The 25,726-nt window shown below is 41.9% G+C and overlaps 1 protein-coding gene across 3 annotated transcripts in view; it reads left to right on the top strand.

Moving 5' to 3' along the window:
- The window catches only part of LOC125458878 (fibrous sheath-interacting protein 2-like), a 78,371-nt gene that overhangs the window by 14,699 nt on the left and 37,946 nt on the right, over nt 1-25,726 (top strand). For all 3 annotated transcript variants that reach the window (XR_009446710.1, XM_048544666.2, XM_048544665.2), the window contains exons 2-6: nt 2,117-2,242; nt 4,196-4,357; nt 11,868-11,957; nt 12,043-12,173; nt 25,191-25,323. Coding sequence is in view for 2 of the 3 variants with exons in the window: in XM_048544666.2 (XP_048400623.1) it covers nt 2,117-2,242; nt 4,196-4,357; nt 11,868-11,957; nt 12,043-12,173; nt 25,191-25,323 (642 nt within the window). In the remaining variant the exon portion in view is untranslated. The remainder of the gene's footprint in view (nt 1-2,116; nt 2,243-4,195; nt 4,358-11,867; nt 11,958-12,042; nt 12,174-25,190; nt 25,324-25,726) is intronic.

The following is a 25,726-nucleotide window of genomic DNA, read 5'->3' as shown; positions in this document are numbered from 1 at the left end:
TTCCAGTACCTGCAATATTTTGCTTTAATTCGGGATTGGCTGTAGCCTGTTTGAAGAGAGAATGATCTTGCCCTCATAGAAACTAACCATTTTAAACATAATATTTAACTTTCTGACAGGCAGAATCACACAAGATTTTTAGTTTTAAGACTTTTACATACAAATAAACCAAAAACAATATTGTCTAAATACTGAGATAACACGGTGTGAAGCTGGATGAACACAGCAGGCCAAGCAGCATCAGGGGAGCAGGAAAGTTTGAGGTATGGGGTTGGGACCCTTCTTCCTTGATGTTTTAGGTCAGGACCCTTCTTCTTAGACCCGAAACGTCAAACTTTACTGCTCCTCTGCTGCTTGGCCTGCTGTGTTCATAACACACCGTGTTATCTCAGATTCTCCAGCATCGACAGTTCCTACTATCTCTGTAACAATTGTCTAAATACTGTTGAGTAGGAAACATTTTTTACACTACAGTAAAGTTTCCTTCTTTTAACTTTTATGACAGCCAAATATTCCATGCACACCTTCCCCCCCACCGACCTTACTCCGTGTTTCTACTTTTTCACTCTCCCTCTTAAGTGGATACTTTCTTCTCCTGGAGACATTCTAAAATTTTTGTCTGCTTCCACTGGCCAGTTTCCTTTTCTCCAAGCCTGGTTGGTTAGCTTCTAATCCCCAATCTTGACTTCTATTGTGAGAGTTACCCTGGAGATTTCTCCCTCTAGCCAAAGCTAACCAAAATCCCTTCAATCCAAATGTAAACCCCCAACTACGTTCTGCGTGATGATAAAGAAAGAAAGCATTTTCTCTGCTTTAGGAACAGAACTAGCTACCTCTATCTTTATGAGATAGTAGGAACTGCTGATGCTGGAGTCTGAGATAACAAGGCGTAGAGCTGGAGGAACATAGCAAGAAGGGCAGCATCGGAGCAGCAGGAAAGCTGATGTTTCGGGTCTGGACCCTTTTTTTTCTCCCTTTCTGAAGAAGAGTCCAGACCTGAAATGTCAGCCTTCCGGCTCCTCTGATGCTGCCTGGCCTGCTGTGTTCATCCAGCTCTACACCTTGTTATCTCTATCTTTGTACTCTTTTTCTCTTTCTCAGATTCTTGCAAACCAACACTACAATAGTGTACTATGAATTCTTCTCTCATCTCCATGGCAAAATGAAGAACATAGGCCTCATATCCCAGTAGAAATGTTATCCCCTATACCACAACTCCTTTCAATATTGAAATTAAATAGAGAGTTTAAAGTGTAATCCATTATAAACCATGACATTCCTGTTCCACTGTGTAAGACTTGATGACTAACAATCTATTCAGATCAATAGCAATTCTTTGCTATTGTTTAAAGTTGTGAACATCTTGCATCTCGTCCCAGTAAAACAACCATCTTTAACCTTCAAAACCCAAGACATACAACCTTATTATCAGATAGAATTTTGAACAGGTCTCAGGATACCTTTCATCCTTGTTTTACCCTAAGTTGAAGAGGCAATTCCAAAAAGTAACAATCTTACAAATATTGTATTTGTATCAATGGAGAAAAAAATAAAAGCTACTAAGTTGATAGTGATGGATGGGTACCATGACTTCCTTTCTTGCATCGAATAAATATTTTGTAACAATGTATTCTCTCGGGGCTTTTGTTTCCATTATCATACCAATTCCATGAATCCGGTGATAAGGAGGTGCTGAATTTCTGAAAATGTCATCCATTGGATACAGTGTTAAGTTCAGGCTACATCTGTGAATTTCAATGGATCAGATATGCAATTTAGATCCCACTTTACCTTTGAAGAACAAAAAGTGTCCTAACACTTTTGCCACAATCAAAGCACTAGTTGACTTATTTGAAGCACTTTCAAATATCTCATGTTATGTGGGTGTATCTGTCACTTAAAAAAAACAAGGTAACACTATACTATTAGTATATCTTTAGAATTTTCTTCTCATAAACTTATTATGTTATTTATCAATTGTAGTAAAGCTTATAGAAGTTACCTTAAATTACCCCTCTGGCTTTGTACAAATTGTGAAAGCAAACTCCATGTACAAAATTTCAGACTACAAGTTCACCTCATCCATGAATAAATCAACCTTTTCTTTTATTTACAGTGTATGAGCAGTAAAGCAATCATGGGGGCAGGATCAAAACAACTTCTGAATTTGCCGCTTGGGGCCAAGCTTCCCTTGCTTCCAGGTAGTGGCGTTTTGCTGTACACAACGACACTGGGTGAAAAGGTAAGTCAAAACAGAAGTAAAACTCTAATTCTTTTATTCAGAGCTTGTTATGATTAAAATCCTGAGCTTGACTATCATTCTGCCTCATTATAACAACTTGTTCTTTAATTTAATGCAGCAGTTGCAGCTCATTTGCTTCGAAATTGGATTGACAATCGTTGAACGTTAACATTGGCAAATCCAACCTCAAGCAGACAAATCAAAATCTCACCGACTGACAATGTTTCTTTCTAATTGCTGGCTTCCTGACCTTACATTGCTGTAAAGCCAGGTTTTCCCCCTTGAGTATTTGAAAGGAAAAATATCTAAGTTGTTGTGAGGAGAATGCAGAAAGCAAGTGGGGCATATTTACATTCTAAAGACTTTAAAGTTTCATATTTTATCTTTCTTTTTGGTACTAGACACTCTTCCCTTTTTAACTTTATACTTGCCTGTGTGTGCGTGCGTGTGTGTGTGTGTGTGTGTGTGTGTGTGTGTGTGTTGATGTTGTGCCTTTAGAACATAGAACATTACAGCACAGTACAGGCCCTTCGGCCCTCGATGTTGTGCCGACCTGTCATACCGATCTGAAGCCCATTTAACCTACACTATTCCACGTACGTCCATATGCTTATCCTATGACAACTTAAATGTACCTAAAGTTGGCGAATCTACTACTGCTGCAGGCAAAGCGTTTCATTCCCTTACTACTCTCTGAGTAAAGAAACTACGTCTGACATCTGTCCTATATCTTTCACCCCTCAATTTAAAGCTATGCCCCCTCTTGCTCGCCGTCACCATCCTAGGAAAAAGGCTCTCCCTATCCATCCTATCTAACCCTCAGATTATTTTATATGTTTCAATTAAGTCACCTCTCAACCTTCTTCTCTCTAATGAAAACAGCCTCAAGTCCCTCAGCCTTTCCTCGTAAGACCTTCCCTCCATACCAGGCAACATCCTAGTAAATCTTTATTATTTTTACTCCGTATTAATAAGTAATAAAATTGATCTTCCTTTCACTCAAGAAAACCTTGTAACAAGCATTTATTGTTTCAAGTGAATGAATTAACAATATTTTAATTGGACTGAGGTATGGCTGCATGATAAAAGGACAAAAAAATTATATTGTGGCCAACTGAGGACACTGATAAAAGGAGAGCCAATTTACTCCTCAATTAGTTGATACGCTCTCCTGTTGGTTATTTTCTTGTTCAGAGATCAGTGATCGCTTTGGTTAAATGTCCAAGAAGGTATTTGCTGATTTCCTGCTTAATAATATTGACCCTCTGTCTACAGCCTGAAAATCCTTAACATCTGTATTAAAGTATTGTTACATTGACCCTGAGAGTGATGTCATTCAGAATTAACACTCTGCCCAAGGGCCTCCCATAATGGTAAGCTCAAGGGGAAGGTTCCAGAAGTTCTTAACCACAGAGTAGGCAGCATTGTAGTCCTAAGGCTGTAAAGATGGAAAAAAGGTTGCAATAAGAAAGTGACCCTAATTATTTTGGTTTCCCATGCCACTGATTTCAGCTTCCAACCTCCAAGATGGTGTGGAACCCATCTGCTGTCCTTTCTGTCTCCTGCATCATAAACAATGCTGGGTGCAGGCTTCCATTAGGTAAAACTATGTCTTGGTGAAGGACTGATGACAGGGACAGGGCTGTGATACCTCATGGCCTCCAGGCAAGAATGTGCACACAGTGGGTAGATGTGTGATAGTCATTGGGCATTCATTTTGGGGCACAGGTGTGTTTTGGCAGCTACATCCATGACTGAGCAACCAAGTATTTGTTTAATTTTCTTACTGCATGGCAACTGATCATGTTGCCATGAAGTGAGGTGTTTATAAATGTTCACCGCCCCTCTGCAGATTTTTTTTTACTCCTGCTAAAGTGGATATTTTGAAATGTGACTAACTTGTAAAGTTTAGTATTCATGACAATGCATAACTGCTTAATGTCTTAATTACAGCTTCACCAACCATCTTGTGAGTTCAACCTCACGGACCCCAACTTGCACCTGTTAAAACTCAACTATCAGAGCCTTCATGATCCTTATTTAAGTGGTTACTACAGGCGTAAAGACATACTGAAAAAGTTAAAAAATCAGGGGCTTATTACAGAAAACAATAAGGTAACTGACTGTAGGTTAAATTGTCCTAATTTTGAATTATAGTTTTTTTTTCAAATGTATCTTATAGAAAAGTCACAGCGTTGCAGATTTTAACTATGTAACATCCTCAGTGCAGGGCATCATTTTGTTTACTTTTATATTTGATTTTATATGTGGATTAGAGGTAATGGTAACAATAATACATAAATCATTAATTGAATTGAAGAGTTCTGACTTCATTTTGTAAAAATCACAAGTGCTTTTCTATATGTACTGTTTCTAACAATTATTCTTTGGTTGCTTTCATGCCTGGTTCCTTCCTGAAGACGTGAGGAATGATAATTATCGAATATGAATATCATTAGAAAGAAACAAACAATTTTCATTCACGCAATGCATTTTACCACCGAAGAATTCCCAAAAGTGCAGTCCGGCCAATTTTTTTTTAGTAATGGAGAATTGCACTGCAAAGCCCCACAAACAGCAATGTGGTAATGAACAGAATATTTGTTTTTCACTTTATCGGTTGTGGGATAAATATAGGTCAGAGCAATAAAGACTCTGATGACTTGAATAAAGGTTTAGGTTAACTTTTGACTGTAGTACCAATATCATCATTTGGACAAAATCCTACATTTTTTTTGGCTAAGTGCCAGTTTTGTCAAGTTTTTGACGAGTTTTTTGCAGTGAGGCCCAGTGAGGCTTTCTCACTGTATGTTACCAAAATGCCTGATTAAATACCAATGCCACTGTATAGGTTCTGTCTCATCTGATTTTAGCCCTCTTATCATGTGCCATTCCTGGAAGAACTCACCACTGCTGGTATGTCGCTGATTTTTCCAGTATCTCTGGAATTGTCTTTAAAAGGATGTTGCACACCTGGACAAGCACTGCCAGCCTGGAGCGAACCCAGACAGTTCCTGACATTTGACATGGACATGGCAAACAGGGAAGATTTGGTATCTCATTTTTGGGTAGGGACCTGTAGTTTCTACTGGATAAGTGGTACACAGGCAAGACGCCTTCGTCCCCCAGGGCCGGCAGAAGAGATGATGGCACCCGACAATGTCAGGCTCGTTAAAACTCTAGTTGCTAGTCCAATATTTACCATGTTGCACAAACTCCAACTCATGCAAACCTCTGCTGACCAGAATCAATTTCAAGACCAAAAATGTTGTAATCATCCAGGGTGGACCAGAGAGACTGAGTGCTAAGATAGGAAGTGAAGAGCTCAGAGATGCAGTCTAGCTTAGCCCAAGAGTTCCCTGAGTGCAGTGTCCTTGCACAGCATTACAATGGTAATAACACTGTGTGGAGCTGGAGGAGCAGAGCAGGTCAGGCAACATCAGAGGAGCGGAAAAGTTGATGTTTCGGGTCAGGACCCTTGGTTCCCAACTCAAAACACCAACTTTCCTGCTCCTCTGACACTGCATCGCCTGCTCTGCTCCTCCAGCTCCACCCTGTATTATCTCTGACTCCAGCGTCATCAATTCTTACTATCTCTGAGCATTACAACGGTGCAGCCCAAGGTGTAGTACTGAAGTACAGAGGCATTGTAAAAATTAATCAGGGATACACCATGTGAGTTCTTAGAGGTTAGCACATGTTGAATGCCAATGACTACGGCTGTGAGTTGCACTGGCCATTGACCATAGAATGTGCCCTGAGATACTGGTGCCCAGTTTCCAACACGGAGGTCCTTTCGAATAAGTGGTGCAGTTGAAGCTGAATATTAATATAGGGAATTGTGCATTTACATGGCAGTTAACAAGCTATAATCTGTCTAAGTTAGCAATTCTCTGCTGCCTACAGAGAACCTTCCCACATCTAGTCCGCAGAATCATAAAAGATGCAACAAGTTCTTCCTGACGTCGAGGTAGGCCTTGTCAGACTTTTCTTTCGATTTTACCACAAACCTCACCGTAGCTCATGTCATTTAGGTGCCTTTAAGATTCCACCCCTGTTTTATTTCTGTTGCCTTACTTATTTAAAAAAAATGAGAATAAAGGTGAGAAGCCAAAACCAAAATCATCAGCAAAAGTAAAAAGAGAGGAGGTGGTGTGTATTAGTTGATGGTGACATTCAATTTATAGCTTAAAAACCCCAAAATTTAGAAAGAAGAAATGGCTACGAGGAATTCAAGAAACTGCTGATCAGAAGAAAGACGTGGTAAATTAACTACTTTTGCCTTGGAATTGGGTACGATCAGAAGAGTTTTGCATGAGCTGGAGTTTGTGGAGAATGTCTGATCGTGGACCAACAACTAAGGGTTTAAGTGGGTTAAATCTGGAGGTGATGAATGAACATGTGTCTAACTTGCCACAGTGAGGAATTTCTGTGAACAAAGTTTGAATGAAGGAGAAGGAAAACAAATGCTTAGAGATACCACTGCCTGCAAGATCCCCCCAAACCATACACCATCTTGACTTAGGACGATATTGCTGTCCAGTCACTGCTGCGAAGTCAAAATCCAGGAATTCCCTTCCTAACAGCACTCTGTGTCCCCACACCCTAAGGACTGCAGTGTTTCAAGGAGGCAGATGACCGCCATCCTCTCCAGGGCAATTAGGGATGGGCAATAAGTGCTGGCTGGCCTGGCCAGAGACACCCACATCCCATGAATAAATTTTTTAAAAATCATGCCGTGCTCCTTTTGATAAGGATAAAGACACAGTAAGTAGAATAAAGGTCCTGAACCTATTAGACCTCAAATTTTGTTGCACTATTGCATCTGTGGCCTCCAATCTCATGATTTAGATGAAATTACCCTTAAATTGATTAAAGTCCTGACAGCTTTTTCCTCTTAAGCTCCCTTTTATTTATATGTGAGGTTTTATCCAGTAATACAAAAGGTAGGCACATTAGAAAACATACAGGCAACCCAGACTTTCTTTGAAGTGCCTGAATGTCAGTAAGTGTCATCAATGTCACTTTGCGTGAGTTCACAAAAATGTAGTGCCAAGTAGCTTTAGTTGGTCGTAGATATATTTTAATCAACTCTTTCCGATATGTGTAATGTTACACTTATTACAGGATGCGATGTAGCCAGTCCAGAAAATAACAGCAGATTTCCTTCCCTAAAAGGCAATTTAGATTTTTTAATTGAATTTAAATGTGCCCAGCATGGTTTTAAAAACTTCATTAATGAAATATGGATTTCACAGATTAGGTCAGCATTTAATGCCCCTTCTGTATTTACTCTTGAAGGTACTAGATGCAGCCTCCTTGATTTGCTGCTGTCCATGAGGTGTAGTTATCCTGTCAGTGCTGTTAGGATCCAGGTTCCAGGCTTTTTCATCAAAAAAAGTGATTTTGTTCTAAGTCAGAATGGAGCCAATGGTGCTCCCATCTACTAACCTTGTTTTTCTAACTAGTAGAACTCGCAGGACATTTGTAGATGGTACCCCTGCTATCACTGTGAATCATTGGAGAAGGGGGAAAATGTTACTGCTGCTCGTTTGCATAACTATCCAAATGGCCGCTTTGTTCTGGATGGTATCAAGGTTCTTGGATTGTGTTGGGACTGAGCTCATTATGGCAAGGATAGGATTTGAAAAGTTATGGGCTGAATCACTCACCCAGAATTACTGGAATCTCATCTAGTCTTGTAGCCACAGTTCAGTTTCTAGTCAAAATTAATGCTCGTGTATTGGTAGCAGGTGTTTCAGTGACAGTAATGTCATTGACTGTCAAAGACCGATGATTTTCTCTTATTGTAGATGGTCACTACTGGGTATTTTATGTGGCACGATCGATTGCGACTTAAGAGCTCAATCCTGTTGTATTTGGACATAGACTTCAGCATCTGAAGATTCACAAATGGTCCTGTTTTTTTTTCATTCATTCATGGGATGAGGGCTCAACTAACATTGATTATCCAGAGGGCAGTTAATAGTTAACCACATTGCTGTGGGTATGGAGTCACATGTAGGTCAGAGCAGGTAAGGATGGCATTCTCCTTCCCTAAAGAACATTAGGGAACCAGATGGGTTTTTTTCCCCTTCAACAATCAAAATGGATTCATGGTCATTGGCAGACTCTTAATTCCAGATTTTTATTTAATTCAGATTCCGACATCTGCTATTGTAGTATTCGAACTCAGGTCCCCAGAACATTTAGGGTCTCTGGATTAATAGTCTAGTGATAATACTACAAGGCCATTGCCTCCATTAAATGTTATGCAGTCATTAGTCAGCATTCACACTTGTGACCTAATGGTGGAGGGAAGGTCATTCCTGAAGCAGCTGAACATGATTAAGCCTAGGGCACTAAGCTAACAATCTCAGGGACCCTTGTGATGCAATGGTAGTGACCTATCTCTGCTCCAGAAGCATATTGTAACATTTCTGAATAGGTTGATTAGAAAACCAAAACCAACAATCTCCTGCAGGGAGAGTTTTTTTCTCCTTTGTTCATTCATTCATAGGATGAGGGCATTGCTGGCTAGGCCAGCATTTATTGCCCATCCCTAATTGCCCAGAGGACAGTTAAGAGTCAACTACATTGATGTGGGACTGGAGTCACATGTAGGCCAGACTGGGTAAGGACGGCAGTTTCCTTTCCTAAAGAGCTTTAGTGAATCAGATAAGTTTCACCCCAACAATCGACAATTGATTCACGGTCAGACTCTTCGTTCCAGATACTTGTTGAATTCAAATTCCACTGTCTCCATGGTGGGACTCGAACCCAGGTCCCCAGAACATTACCTAAGTCTCTGGATTAACAGTCCAATGATAATACCACTAGGTCATTGCCTCACCAGATGTCCTGTGGTTGAGATATTTGACTTGCAACAAACACATACTTCGTGTATGAAAACAACTAATAGAGAGTTTCCCACTGATTCCCATTGACTCCAGTTTTGCTAAGGCTCCTTGTCATCTCATTTGGTCAAAAGTGTCCTTTATGCCAAGGGCAGTTATGCCTACTTAAGTACAGGTCTTCTTAGATTTGGATCAGGGCTGAAATAAGTCCAGGAGCTGAGAGGGCTTGGAGGAACACAAATTAAATGTTAGTGAGCAACCTATTGTCGAGCAAATGCCACTTGGTAGCCTCGTCAATGATGCCTTCTATCATTTCCCCGATGACTGAGAGTAGACTGATGGACAGTAATTGGTTGAGTTGGATTTGTTCTGCTTTTGAGTACAGAACATGCTTGAATAATTTTCCTCATTGCCACGTGGATGCCAGTGTTGTAGCTATATTGGAATACTTTCATTATAGGCGTGGCTAATTCTAGAGCACAAGTCATCAGAATATTGTCAGGCTGTATAATTTTGCAGTATCTAGTGCCTAGACCCATGTCTGAAGTGTCGTGAATTTGATTAGCTGAAGACTCGTATCTGTGGACCACAGAAGGAGACTGAGATGGGTTATCTCTTTGGCACATTTGACTGAAAATGATTGCAAATGCTTCAGACATGTCTTTTGCACTGATATTGGACCCCTCGTAGTCAGAACAGGGATGCTTGTGGATCCTCCATTTCTAGTGAATTACTTAATTGTCCACAGCCATTCATGACTGGTTGTGGTAGGACAGCAAATCTTAGGATTGAAGCATTGATTGTGAAATCACTTAGTTCCACCTATTGCATGATGCTTACAGTATTTGGCATGCAAGTACAGAGTGCAGTACTGCACAGTACAGGCCCTTCAGCCCACGATGTTGTGCCGAACTTTTCCCCTGAACCTAAGGTATATCTAACCTCCTTATACTATCATCCATATGCCTATCTAATAGCCGCTTAAATGCCCCCAATGAGGCTGACTCCACAACCTTCTCTGGCGATGCATTCCATGCCCCAACCACTCTCCGAGTAAAGAACCTACCTGACTTCTCTCTGATATCTACCTCCTTTCACTTTAAAACTATATCCCCTCGTAAAAGCTACCTCCACCCTTGGAAAAAGTCTCTGGCTGTCTATCTATACCTCTGATCATTTTGTACACCTCGATCAAGTCACATCTCATCCTTCGTTGTTCTACAGAGAAAATCCCGAGCTCTCTCAACATTTCCTTGTAAGACCTTCCCTCCATTCCAGGCAACATCCTGGTAAATCTCCTGTGTACTTTTTCTAACGCTTCCACATCTTTCCTGTAATGAGGTGACCAGAACGTAACACAATACTCCAGATGTGGCCTTACCAGGCTTTTGTATAGCTGGAACATAGCTTCACGGTTCATGAACTCAATCCCTTTATTAACGAAAGCTAACACGCCATACGCCTTCTTAACAACTCTATCTACCAGGGTGGCAGCTCTCAGGGAACTGTGAACACGAGAAAGTAGTTCTGTCTCATAGATTCACTAGATTGACACTTCATTTTAAGGTATACATTGTGCTGTTTCTAGCTTGCTGTCCTGCAGTCTTCTTTGTATTAGGATTGATCACATTGTATCAGTATTGATTACCTTGATGATAATGGTACAGTGGGGAATAGGCAGGGCCATAAGGTTCAGATTGCAGTGGAATACAATTTAGCTGATGGCCTACAGAATCTCATGGATGCCCAGTCTTATATTGCAGATCTGTTTGAAATCTCTCCCATTCAGCACTGTGATAGTGATAGTGCTGTACAATATGTTGGAGGGATTTTTCAATGTTAAGGTAGGTCTTCATCTCTAGAAGAACCGTGCAGTAGTCATTTCCACCAATACTGTCATGGACAGGTTCATATGATTACAGGTAGATTGGTGAGAATGAGGTCAAGTATATGTTTCACTCTTGTTGGTTCTTTAACCACCTACTGCGGTTCCAATCTAGTAGGCATGCCCTTTAGCGCTTTAGGAATGTATTAGTCAGCAGTGACTAATTGCTACTGAGTCTTGGTGATGGACATGAAAATGCCCCAAGAGTACATTGGGTGCCCTTTTCATACTAAGTGTGCCATTCAGTTTGTATTTAGCCTGGAGGACTATTATTTCATCAAGTAGGTGGTAATCAGCAGGTGTTTGCCCATGTTGCCCAAGGTGTGTGCCCTGATACCACAACACTTCTCGGCGTACAGTCAATGTTGAAGACCCGTGAGGCAACTCCCTCCCGACTGTACACGATTGCCCCAGTATACCTGATGTGTTTGTCCTGTCAGTGTGACAAGACATACCAAGCCATAGTGATATTGTGATGTCTGGGGCATAGTCTTTATGGTATGATTCTGGGAGAATGACTATATAAGGCTGTTGCTTGACTGGCTATGGAACATTTCTCCCAATTTTGCCACAAACTCCTAAATGTCAGTAAGAACACTGCAGGGTCCAGAGATCTGTGCACAGAGGCTGGGCCTCTAAATTATTAGTCTAGCATCTCCTAACAATAATACTTTTTTTCTGAATCTCAATTCTATTCCTCATAAACATTGTGTAGAAAGAATAGAATTGGCAGCAAATATTTGCAATTCCCTCACCAATGATAAACTACATTCCATTATGGTTGGAAAATACAGCTGTAATTAGTAATAAAAAGTTAATGTTTCAAGTCCAATGATTTTTCATTGGATCTATTAATTAGTAAGTTATTTCTCTTCTTTTTCAGATTATTTGCACCCTGAAGGAATTTAATCAGTATAGACAGTATTTAACCAGTATCAAATTAGACTTTGAAAGGAAGTATGCACAAGAACAGGTGAATAATCAAATGTTTTTGAACCAAATTCATGTTGGGAGCATGTTGGAAAATGGAAAAATAACTAGGTATTTTGGTTCCCCAGCGGCTACTTGCAAAGCAATTACTGAATCTTCAAGATCAAGGTTTTGCTCAGGGGATAAGCCTTTCTGATCTGCAGGAATGGCTCACAAATGAATCCAAGAAAAATATAAGTAAAAAGACTCTGAGGGACAGGTAAATAATTGACATATCTTCTTCTTTGACTGCAGAGAATCTCTTCAAGCATTCTAAATAAGCTTATTTTCTGCTACGTGTTATTTCTGTCTAAAGAGCTCCAATTATCTTAGTGTACCGTTCTTTTAAGTGCAGAACTGTTGATGATTGTCTGATGGGGTCGAAGCTAATCTGGTGCTTGAGTAGGCAAAAATCATCAATTATTTCCTGTGGTCCTGATGTTTAACAATTTTTAAATTACTGATTCATATCAAGATCAGAGAAGATGAGGAGCAATGAAGGGAACTGGAATTGCAAAAGACTGTGGAAGGAGGATCTGGGCTAACGGGAGGCTTAGAAGCACACAAGAGAAACAGCTGCAGATGGGAATTGAGATCAGGGAGCAAAGGCATGGAATGTTTCTTTCAAATTCATTTGTGGGAGTTAGGTGTTGTTGGCTAAACCACCATTTATTGCTCACCTGTGATTGTTCTGGAGAAGATGACGGTAAATTGATGGTGGCCAGAAAACACCAAGTGGAAATGGTTGCTGAATACCATCTTTTGGCAGAATTTGACATTCCACCTCTGATAGGTTTGCAAGCGTGAGAACGGTGCTGTAAGATTCCCTGAGTAGCCTTTCCGCCATTCTCCCTGCAGCTTTATGCTGAGACTGGAAAGGGTTAGACAAAGTAGCCTTTGTTTTACCTGAGGTCTAACATCAGTTGAGGTCCTGAACTGACCAATTAAAGACCACCTTCTTCTTCAATTTATTGGCCTCAACTTTCAGACTGATGGGAGGTGTTCAGCAGAAAGACGGGGAAACCCTGAAAGTGAGGAGCCTCCAGATGATCCTTGCTTTCTGCCAGCAGTTTCAGCCCCCTTTCCCCTCCACATCTAAATTTCACCTCCCCTAACCACTCTGAGACCTACACACTTACCTAATTGTGGACTTCATAACTTACTGTGGGGACTACTTAGAGTCCCACTCCTGCCCATTGCACTTTTTGGTGCTGCTGGGGCTAGAAATTTGCCAATCAAAGATTCAACAGTAACTCTGAAAACTGCACTTCTTTCTGAGTGATGGGCAGAAGTTTCATCTCCAGCCAATTAACACTGGGCACCAAGATTCAGCAGGAATCTGCTCTCCAACAATTATTTTTGTGGCAGGTTGGTCAGAAAACTCGGCCATCTGAAAAATGCTGGCCTTGTATGGCTAAGATTCAGTAAACTTACCTTCCTTAAGAAAAGTGTATGCCACTGCATGACCAAAATTCAACATGGTGGTGAAAGTGGGAGGGCAGGGGTGTGAGTTTGATCCTCAATGGAATTCCATTTCCATGTGCTCTCCATCATAAAGGCAGCATAGTTTCACCTCTGTGATAATAAACTGAATTTTACCAGCCACTGGTGGTGGAAATGGGGCAGGGCCTTGTCAAATAGCTATTGTTAAATAGTCGCTTGTTCATTAACCATGATCAAACAAGTTGCTGATGTTGTCCTGCCCACCACGAGAGAAATTCAGGTGGAAGCAGGAAGCACTTTGGATGTGAATAATTGCTTGTTTCCTCGTGGTGGAAAGTTGATTTCTGAAATTGAGTATCCTCTTAATGCAGGATCAAGATACTTATGTAAATGATCTGTATCCTCAGCATTGTTGTATGATAGTGGACTCTGGATAAGGTAATTCTATCAAGAAAAGAAACTCCACAGAGAGGAAAAGAGAAGCTCAAGTCTAATCCTAGCCCATTTCCGGTGTCCAAAAGACATCCTTAGCATCACCTAAAAATGAAAAAGTCACAATGAAGCAGTCTGTTCAATGGCAACATATCAAGCATTAATGAAGCAAAAAAAAAGGATTCACTGGCTGGACGTGGAACAGATTGGAAAATTACCACATCCCAAAAATGCACAATAGGGGGAAGCCTATAAAATGAGACGAGGGGCGACAAAAGCTCTAATGCTGTCAAAGCATAAATTAGGAGTGGAGTAAGTTGTTTGACTCTTTTAGGCTGCTTGACATGGTATTGGCTGATCTTATTTTAGCCATGTCAATTTCCTGCCCTTCCCAATTACTATTGTTCCCTGCACATGAAAGCTGTCAACATCAAATCAACATAAATAGGAAAACCCTAGCTAATGATCAATGCAAATGGCAACACCAGCTGTTGGAGGAAGACTGTCCCCACAATGATCTATTGCCCAAAGCTCCAAGGCAGATGCCAGCACTGCAAAACTAGACTCAGCAGAGATCATTACACAATAATGTAAGAAACAACTATATGTGTGTCACTTGAGGCAGGCACTGCCCTTCCAGAATTAGTTTCTTCAGCAAACCTTACCAAGGTATTAAGGTTGTATTTACACTGTCTCTCACAGTTTGAAGGATGCTAGGGAGATAGCTGCCATTAATTTGGGCTCCACATTGACCTGACAGTGGGGCGGTTACCCACTGAAGCCTGTGGCTCTATGACACACAGAAGTCACTTGGGCAGGGATGCTGCAACCCTGCAGCCCTAATGATTCCACCAAAGGGTTTTCTGCTGATCTACCGGGAAAGGCCCCACCTGATTGGGTACAGTATTTTGTTATTGAACTTCAGCCCGTAGCTGTCTTCTGGCTGCCTAAGTAGCTCCCACCTATGCTATTGGCACGCCTGAGACTTCAGACCTTCTGTTTGGTCTGAAACACTGGGAGCCCATCCCCCAGTCTTAATTGAATAATGAGCCTATAAGTGAGCAAATTAGGAGGCTGTCTCCAAGGAAGTGACTGAATTGCTGCTGGAACATGGGCTTGGGATCCAGTTAGTGCCATGAAATTGACCAGTTGCCTGTCTCTGCTTCCGTATCAACTCATCTGCTGCTGAAACCCGTGTGCATATCTTTAACTACCAGACCTTAGAATTTCAACGCTTTCTAGGCTCAACTCTCTGTAGACTTATGTAACCCTATTCAAAGTTCTCTCATCCATGTCTTTTCCGGCAACAAATCCCTCTCATGCTCATCCTCACTGACCTATATTGGCTCACAGTCCTCCAGAGTATCATCTTTTTTATGACTGCCACTCCCTATCAGTCTTTATTGGTACGTTTCCATATCAAAGCCCCCAAAGTGTTGTTCTTTTGTACAGTGACTAACCATCATGATGACCAGCTGCTAAAATAAACTTATGACCTAACAAGACTGGCCTCATTGTGGAATATGATTTTCCCAGTTTTACTATCACCAGGCATCTTAATAACATTTATCATGGACAGACATTATTAAAATAGGTAGATCCCATCCTATAATATGTACCAGTAAGATAATATGCCATCCTGTAAGACTGAAGACAGGAATCAATTCAGATTGATGAATTTGTGCCCCTTGATGGCCCTTTTGACAATATGGAAACGGACCCTTCGGTCCAACTAGTCTATGCCACACATAATCCCAAACTAAACTCGTCCCATTTGCCTGCTCCTGGCTCAAGTCCCTCCAAACCTTTCCAACTCATGTACTTAGCGAAGTGTCATTCAAATGATGTAACTGTGCCCATATCCACCACTTCCTCAGGTAGTTCATTCCACACACAAACCACCCTCTGTGCAAAAAAAAACAAAATTGCCCCTTTATCTTTTAAAAATCTTTCTATGGACTCTTTTCATCACTTTTCTGATAATTGAGAAAAGGCCAACAGAATGATAATTGGCCAGGTTTAATTTTTTCTGCTTTTTGTGGGCTGGTAGACATACCTGGGCAGTTTTCAAATTGTCGGGTAGGCATCAATGTTGTAGCTGTACTGGAACAGCTTTGCCTTCTAGCTTGGACAGCTTTCCCATCATCTATAAATAGATTGCAAGCATATGTCCTGACTATTAGACTGGCCAATTCTCAATCTCCATTTAATGTGGACTCAGGAACCCAGTTTGAAGCCTAAGATCTTACCTTAAATCATATACATTATCTCAAAACTGATAGCAAAGAAAGCTCCAACAACATCTGTGGTGTGGATTTCCCCTCTGCTAAGGGCATTTTGATCTGGTTCTGAATCAAGGGAATCTCGAGGCCTTGTATAACAATGACATTATCAGATGTGGTAAGCAGCCAGTCACCTTGAAGTATTCTCATTGATAGCAACCCATGAAGTCAGAAACAGTGATTGTCCTCCACAGATTTCAATATCATTCTACAGACAGAAATAAAGTTTGGGACATCCTTGTGGAATTCAGAAAGGAGCTAAGATAGCAAACTTATTTAAAAAGAGGAATGTGACTCATTATAATGAAGAAAATTGTCATTCTGCACAAACAAACCTTTGTTTTGGGCCATTGAGGCTCTTCAGTAGTAACTATGGACTTTGGACATAGCGAAAATCACAGTTGCACATTATTTAACATGGTGCAACTTTTTCAAGGGTATTTAGAACAAGCCAAAGGGAAAGTTTTCATCAGTTCAGTTATTTCTGGTTGCTTCTAGTAGACCTGAGGATTTCCAAAAGCTTGCACCATGCAGAAAAATTAAACCGGCGACTAACTTCTGCTTGACTGTGTTTGATTGCATTGTGCACTCCAAAAGTTGCTGTCAGTTTGTAATGAGTGCTGATGGTGAATACTGACAATACCTTTGTGAGACCTAGAGTCAAGCTCTGTATGGTCACACACCTGTAAAATGCTTTGGAGGTGTTTTACTATGTTAATGCAAGGCGCTGAACAAAATAATTTAAATGATTTGTACTTTCTCGGATCCCATTCCTTGTATCACCACCAAACCACACCTCCCAAGTGATTCCAATATTCAAATGAATTCAGGTTAATGTGTATCTCAAATTCTGTAATGGTTTTAACATGCTAAATATCTACAGTAACCTATTGTGAACTTCGCGACCAAGATAAATCTTCCCCGCCTGTCATGGCATTTTGATGATCCACATGGCACATTTGCCCTCTGGAAGTACTCACCATACAATCTAAACAATGGCACATTTTGGTTAGGAAGAGACAGAGCTACACATTCAAATAAGGAATTGAACCGAATCAATCGGGTGGGAAACTAATGGATTTGGTGGGGTGGGAGGGGTGGGTGGTGAACGCTAGTTCTACAGACTGCCAATAACACTTGAATGGAGATTCAGGTTGAACATTACATCTCACTTAAATGCCAGTATTGCAGCCAGTGATGTTATTTAGCTAACAGGCAGCTTAAGTCAAAACTGCTGCCTTAGTAATGCTGAACATGTGGACATTTATCATGTACAACTTTGATCATTAGAATTCGCTAACAGATTAAGCATTAATGTCCAATTCAGTTACTCAGATAAGAAAGAGAATGTGGTGACACAGAAATGTAGCAGCTACATGGACTCGCATCTTCGGCTAATGGCTAAAATAGTAAGCTCGTTAAGTATAATCTATGTATTGTCTAAAATGGAGCCATCTGATTCTAGGTTGACCAAAGGGTTGCACTTATTTGCACTGTTAATGTTTATATTATGGAGTGAGAACAGCATGCACAGACTTGACCTGCACATCTGTCTCTCTTCCTCCACTCATTGAACAAATACCCTGGATACTCTCATTTAAAAAAAAGTCCTTTGACATTGTTGCTCAAAGAGCATTCTTCATTCTGATAATGAACGCAAACACCAGCCACCTTGGTACTCACTTCTTTTCCCTGGTTATTTTTCACCCTCAGCTTGTTTCCAATTTCCATGTCATTTCTTCATTCCATTATTACAGGCCACATTTCACTACCTACTTTTCCATTGATAACTCCCACAACCAAACAAACATAACTCCCCCACCCCAGTATGAAGCAAGATTGAATCAATTTGTGGGGCAGACTCAGGTGGCTTTTGATCAGCATTTTTCAAACTTGCAACCTCGGTCACCCAGAAGAGCAAAGGCTGCAGGCATCAGGGAACACCAACGTTTGCAAGTTCCCTCAGAATCATACAACTACCCTGAATTGGAATGTATTAACATTCCTTCATCTTCACTATGTCAAAATCCTAGATTCCCTTCCTATCTAACAGCACTGTGTGAGAACCCTAACTGCACAGATTGTAATAGGTCAAAAACAAAGGCCCACATCTCTGACTTAAGGAAATATTGGCTTGGAAAGTACACTATCCCAAAGTAAATTTTAAAAATCACATTAGCTGGAACACTTGCAAAGAACTGCACAATCCCATCCTTTAAACAAATGCTTTCTCTTTACTACTTTAGGCTGTTGCTTCCCTGAGGTTTTCTTTTATGGAACTGCCAGATGCAAAGTGTTGCCATAAGACAAAAAAATTTACTCCACCCAATGTGGCTTATATGCAGAATTTTCCCATGCACTGGCAATAAAAGTTTGCTCCTTCTTCAGGCAGGAGAAAGAGTTAAATATGATGCTGCTACGGATGGTTGAGGTATCATTTTAAAGACTTCCAGATGTACTAAATTTACCATCAGAAGTGACCAATAATGGTTTACCAGCAAAGATGATGGTTTAGCAGAATACAGCTATTGCCCAAACTGTAATTGGGAACTAAATCACACTTACTGGAGTATAGTCATAAAAAAAAATGAGAAATGGCAAAGTAGCACATGACTGACCAAACTGGCAGTATGAGCTAATAAAATGTGGCTGGATGAACACAGCAGGCCAAGCAGCATCTCAGGAGCACAAAAGCTGACGTTTCGGGCCTAGACCCTCCATCAGAGAGGGGGATGGGGTGAGGGTTCTGGAATAAATAGGGAGAGAGGGGGAGGCGGACCGAAGGTGGAGAGAGTATAGGTGGGGAGGTAGGGAGGGGATAGGTCAGTCCAGGGAAGACGGACAGGTCAAGGAGGTGGGATGAGGTTAGTAGGTAGGAGATGGGGGTGCAGCTTGGGGTGGGAGGACGGGATGGGTGAGAGGAAGAACAGGTTAGGGAGGCAGAGACAGGTTGGACTGGTTTTGGGATGCAGTGGGTGGAGGGGACGAGCTGGGCTGGTTGTGTGGTGCAGTGGGGGGAGGGGACGAACTGGGCTGGTTTAGGGATGCGGTGGGGGAAGGGGAGATTATGAAGCTGGTGAAGTCCACATTGATACCATTAGGCTGCAGGGTTCCCAAGCGGAATATGAGTTGCTGTTCCTGCAACCTTCGGGTGGCATCATTGTGGCACTGCAGGAGGCCCATGATGGACATGTCATCTAAAGAATGGGAGGGGGAGTTAAAATGGTTCGCGACTGGGAGGTGCAGTTGTTTGTTGCAAACTGAGCGGAAGTGTTCTGCAAAGCGGTCCCCAAGCCTCCGCTTGGTTTCCCCAATGTAGAGGAATCCACACCAGGTACAGTGGATGCAGTATACCACATTGGCAGATGTGCAGGTGAACCTCTGCTTAATGTGGAATGTCATCTTGGGGCCTGGGATAGGGGTGAGGGAGGAGGTGTGGGGGCAAGTGTAGCATTTCCTGCGGTTGCAGGGGAAGGTGCCGGGTGTGGTGGGGTTGGAGGGCAGTGTGGAGCGAACAAGGGAGTCACGGAGAGAGTGGTCTCTCCGGAAAGCAGACAGGGGTGGGGATGGAAAAATGTCTTGGATGGTGGGGTCGGATTGTAAATGGCGGAAGTGTCGGAGGATGATGCGTTGTATCCGAAGGTTGGTGGGGTGGTGTGTGAGAACGAGGGAGATCCTCTTTGGGCAGTTGTGGCGGGGGGCAGGGTGTGAGGGATGTGTTGCGGGAAATACGGGAGACGCGGTCAAGGGCGTTCTTGATCACTGTGGGGGGAAAGTTGCGGTCCTTGAAGAACTTGGACATGTGCGGGAGTGGAATGTCTTATCGTGGGAGCAGATGCAGCGGAGGCGGAGGAATTGGGAATAGTGGATGGAATTTTTGCAGGAGGGTGGGTGGGAGGAGGTGTATTCTAGGTCGCTGTGGGAGTCGGTGGGCTTGAAATGGACATCATTTCCTCCGGTACCTCTTCCTCCGGTACATTGATGACTGTATCGGCGTCGCCTCTTGCTCCCCAGAGGAGCTCAAACAGTTCATCCACTTCACCAACACCTTCCAGCCCAACCTTCAGTTCACCTGGGCCATCTCCAGCACATCCCTCACCTTCCTGGATCTCTCAGTCTCCATCTCAGGCAACCAGCTTGTAACTGGTGTTCCTGCAACCGCAGGAAATGCTACACTTGCCCCCACACCTCCTCCCTCACCCCTATCCCAGGCCGCAAAATGTCATTCCACATTAAGCAGAGGTTCACCTGCACATCTGCCAATGTGGTATACTGCATCCACTGTACCCGGTGTGGCTTCCTCTACATTGGGGAAACCAAGCGGAGGCTTGGGGTGCGCTTTGCAGAACACCTCCGCTCGGTTCGCAACAAACAACTGCACCTCCCAGTCGCGAACCATTTTAACTCCCCCTCCCATTCTTTAGATGACATGTCCATCATGGGCCTCCTGCAGTGCCACAATGATGCCACCCGAAGGTTGCAGGAACAGCAACTCATATTCCGCTTGGGAACCCTGCAGCCTAATGGTATCAATGTGGACTTCACCAGCTTCATAATCTCCCCTTCCCCCACCGCATCCCTAAACCAGCCCAGTTCGTCCCCTCCCCCCACTGCACCACACAACCAGCCCAGCTCTTCCCCTCCACCCACTGCATCCCAAAACCAGTCCAACCTGTCTCTGCCTCCCTAACCTGTTCTTCCTCTCACCCATCCCTTCCTCCCACCCCAAGCCGCACCCCCATCTCCTACATACTAACCTCATCCCACCTCCTTGAACTGTCCGTCTTCCCTGGACTGATCTATCCCCTCCCTACCTCCCCACCTATACTCTCTCCACCTATCTTCTTTTCTCTCCATCTTCGGTCCGCCTCCCCCTCTCTCCCTATTTATTCCAGAACCCTCACCCCATCCCCCTCTCTGATGGAGGGTCTAGGCCCGAAACGTCAGCTTTTGTGCTCCTGAGATGCTGCTTGGCCTGCTGTGTTCATCCAGCCTCACATTTTATTATCTTGGATTCTCCAGCATCTGCAGTTCCCATTATCTCTGGCAGTATGAGCTATTGGTTTAGTGGTAGCATTCCCACATCCAAGTCAGAAGGTGAAAGATTCAAGTATGTCCGGATAACTCCGTCAAAGGACAACTGCTCCCAATGGATAAAGGTCAATCTCCTTACATGGCGAATGGAGATGAGGGTTATTAAAGCCTATCTAGGTTAAGATGCAGTCTGTGAGGAAGGCAACAGCAAATCACTTCAGTTTCTTTTCCCTAGTTACTGGCTCAAGAATTTCATGACTGACAATCGAGTTGTGACCTGCCCAAGGGACAAAATACAGTGGATGAACAGAGCTGAGCCAAATCTGTGCTGCACAGATATTCTCTCCACTAAGCGCTCACTTGAGGCACTGCTGTTTTACTTTACATTTAAATCCCCACAAGCAAAAAATAAATAGGAGGAGCAAGAATTACATATTCAAGATAGGAACTGTTAGTTTGTCCACAGCTATGAAGGTGTAAACTCATACAGAGATTTGACAAAAACAGAACTCAGTAAGTGTTCCTTTGCCATGACTGTCAGTGACATGTATTAAGAATGTTAGACAGATCCCATTAAGTATTTGCTAAATATTTGCTTAATAGGTTCACTCTTGTTGTAGGAGGCTTTGGTTCTACCCCATTCAGTGTGTGATATTTAGCTTTGGGCACTACACAGTAAAGTTGATAAAGGATGAGTGCAGCACGGATTCACCAGAATAATAACACACAAAGTATAGATATCTTGTGCAAAGACATGCTTCCTGAAATTATACCTGAATTGTCTAACTTATTTTTCATATTATGCACCCTCCCCTATGTCCTTGTCCAACCAAAAGAAACAGGTTTCACCTGTCAAATCCACGAGCCACATTAAACACTTTCGATCATATCACTCTTTCATCTTTTATACTCAGGGAATAATAGCCTAACCTCTACAATTGGTCCCCCTAATTTAATCATTGTAGCCCTTTTTATTTTGTTGATTCATATAGCAAGGGCATCACTGGCTTGGCAGCATCTGTTCCCCATTCCTAATGACCCAGGGGACAGTTAAGAATCAATCACATTGGTGTGGGTTTGGAGTCACATGTAGGCCAGACAGATAAGGATGGTAGTTTCCTTCCCTAAAGATTAGTTAACCACATGTGTTGTTTTCAGCAATTGCCAATGTATTCATGGTCATCATTAGATTCTTAATTCTAGATTTGTTTTGATGATCTCAAATTCAGTAATGAGGGATTCAAACCTGGATCCACAGAACATTATCTGGGTCTCTGGATTAACAGTCCAGTGATATTACCACTAGGTCATCACCTGCATGCTTAGGTATAGTTAATCCTAAATCATCCTTAATTATCCAAACATCAACTCCTTCCTGGTCACGTTGTTAAGCTCTGTTTACTGACGTTGCTGTGCGAATCTGTGTACTACACAGACCACACTTGTTAGGAGGGCTGCAGCTGGATCATGTCTCCAATTCTCCCAGTACTAGCAGTGACCAAGATTCCATGCTGGAAACTTGTCATCACGAAACACTTAAGGTGGGATTTGACAACTACCAGTTGGATAGCTAGTGAAACAGCCTGGGAGAGGTTTAAGGTGTCTGAAAATGCTTGTTTGAACACACTGAACAGCTATTTTATGGTAGTAACCCACTTAGAACACATACAGCAGTAATTAAAGCATCTCTGTTTTCAGTTCTACACTCTTTCAGTAAATTGTAAAATCATTAAGTTAATCGGGACGGTGACTTACAAGGTGACAACATGTTGTGTTTTGGGGCAGGAATATAGCATTGGGTTCAAGTGAGGGCCCTGACCCTACACCAGGTTCAGGCATCTCATAGTGGTTTTCCCTGAATTGGCCATGTAATGGCCAGGCGTATGCCCCCAGTTAAGGATAATGGAGAACTCTTAAAACTGGAGAGGCAATTGGAGGCCTTCCAACATGAAAGGAACTGCAGCCTGATATTGTAGGTAAGGCTCTGAGAGTCTGTGTTGCCATCTTGAGTTGCCCTGACAGTGACTTTGAAAATGTTGATGATAAAACATAATCACAACCATTGGATCACCATTATTCAGGGTAATAGAGGTATCATTTCCAAAGTGTATTTTGCAGTGTTAGCTTTGGACAAGTAGAAGGGAAGTTATCAAAGGAATCCTGGAGCTCTGATCCTCTTGGAGTTGATCTCTTGGAGTCTGCCTCTAAGTTACTGACTTTTTTTTTGGTGCCTTGAAGTCACAGTGTTTTACAGTCCAATTGGCCTTAAAGTTATCAAAAAAAACGACCTGCTGCTTGCAGGTTGGTATCCATTCCACATCTGAACTGACTTAGACTAAAAGGCTTGGAAATGGAATGGCTTTTGGAAGCAGCCAACAGCTGACTCAAAATTATTTGCCAATCTGATCACATTCTTGTCCTCATGTGAGAATCAAAATCCAGCCCATGGAGCATGTACTTCCGCTTAACTCTCCACTTTTTTCCCGAAACAACTGTATCTTGTGGTTGCAGAACAGAAAAGGTGGTTTTCTAAAGCACTTTCACAGGGATCTACTAACTAATAAGAAAAACTAGGCGTCAATTGGTGTCATTATTGAAAAGTTGTATTAAGGATAAATAGCATCTCCTTTTTCAAGGTGTGCTTCTTCCTTGAAGTAAAATTTGTTGTGACCAAAATGTCAGCACTACCATCTGACACTTCCACTCCAATCTTATTTCCCTCCTATTTACCTAGAGGGTGGCCCTACCCTAATTACTTTAGTAGACTCTTTGCGAACACCTTTCTGAGTGAGTGCCCTGTAGTAAACCAAAATAGAACTGATGGAATAGCTTTGAAAAAGTTTAGAGAAATTTGTTATGGTTCCACAAAGAAGCCCTCTCTCTAATTGCACAAAAGAAAATCATGAATTCTTGTCTTATTCCAACATTGAGTCTGATATTTTAGCAGACTGAAAATCAAAGGGAATGTTGCATTGTCAGAGGTGCTGCCTTGTGGATGATCTTAATACCATGTCTGCTTGCTGAGGGAAACATTAAAAGATAGCAGCAAAGAAAGGTAGGAATAGGAGCTGAGATAACAAAGTGTGGAGCTGGATGAACACAGCAGGCCAAGCAGCATCTCAGGAGCACAAAAGCTGACGTTTCGGGCCTAGACCCATTCTGATGAAGGGTCTAGGCCCAAAACGTCAGCTTTTGTCCTCCTGAGATGCTGCTTGGCCTGCTGTGTTCATCCAGCTCCACACTTTGTTATCTTGGATTCTCCAGCATCTGCAGTTCCCATTATCTAGGAATGGGAGCTGGCCCTTTGAAAGTGCTCAGCATTTGATATAATTCTGCCTGATCATCCAACTCAGTACCCTTCTCCTCCTTTTGCCAGGTGCCTGACCTTCAGTCTGTTAAATTGAATATATGTCTTTGTTTGCAAATCAATTCATAGCCTTCTTTGCACAACCTTGTAGATTTCATCTGGTCTTAACCCCAACCTATGCTCTATATTCCACCTATCATGGGTTCAAGTGTATCTCCTGTCACTTAGTGATGGAATTGTTCTGACTTTACTTCTACCTTTGAAAAAGCACAAATGCCTCGCCTGGCATTTCAAACAACTCTCTCAAAACTGTCAAATTCTCAGTAGGTTTGGCAGCGTTTGCAGATAGTGTCTCAGGTGGATGAGCTTGTACCAGAACTCTTTGGAAAATGAGTTGTTTCTCTAAATGTAGATCTGCGTGATGTACTGTGCATTTTCAGTTTCTGGATTACTTTGTTCCTGTCTTCTGAAACCTTCATTGATCCATGATACGCTGAAGACATCCAGGAAAGTTGTCCTCATGTTTCACAAAATAAATCTCTTAGTTAACATAATTTCACAATTAAAAAAATACCTGGCCATTTATTACTGTTTAAATAACCTTGCAATGTAAACATTGGTGATCACGTTTGTTGTCAATTGTAACATTAACTATACTTAAGAAAGGAATTTACTATTTGTACAATATTTTTGAATTGGTACAGTTAGCTATCTAAACAAATCTATCTTTTTCCAAAAGGTATTTCAATATGATTCAAACAGAAGAAAAGATCAAAAACTTGATAAAAGAACAGAAATGCTGTGCGGTTCTGGCAGACTCAAGCAAAGATAGTCAAAAGGCTAAAGAATTGGTACACCAAATTCAGCAAGAGGTGTGCATACAAAGATTGCATGTTTGTAATCCTATTATAAAAAGTTAAGAAGAGAATAATGAAGTCTGGTTAGAAATTGTACATATATTTTCACACCAGTAGCATGAAAAGTGGTGCACAATTAGCCAGGGATCATTTTAGCGGTTCTAACATTGATTTTTGCATTTCTCTGCTTTGGTTCATTTTACAAAATAATGGAATGACATTCTATGCCTTGTATGATGTTAGAAGGAGTTAATAATTTTTGATGTTTTTATCACTTTGGAATCTATGATCATTTTCCATGAATAGGGTAGTACTTATATTAATTAATTCAAGGGATGGTCGGTGTCACTGACTAGACCAATAATTATCACCAATTCCTAATAGTCCTGTACAAGATGCGGTATGGTGTGCTGTCTTG

The sequence above is a fragment of the Stegostoma tigrinum genome, chromosome 15 (genome assembly GCF_030684315.1).
Source record: "Stegostoma tigrinum isolate sSteTig4 chromosome 15, sSteTig4.hap1, whole genome shotgun sequence".
In the NCBI taxonomy this organism is placed as follows: domain Eukaryota; kingdom Metazoa; phylum Chordata; class Chondrichthyes; order Orectolobiformes; family Stegostomatidae; genus Stegostoma; species Stegostoma tigrinum.
The sequence above is the reverse complement of the archived record's forward strand: the minus strand, read 5'-3'. Positions and strand labels throughout refer to the sequence as shown.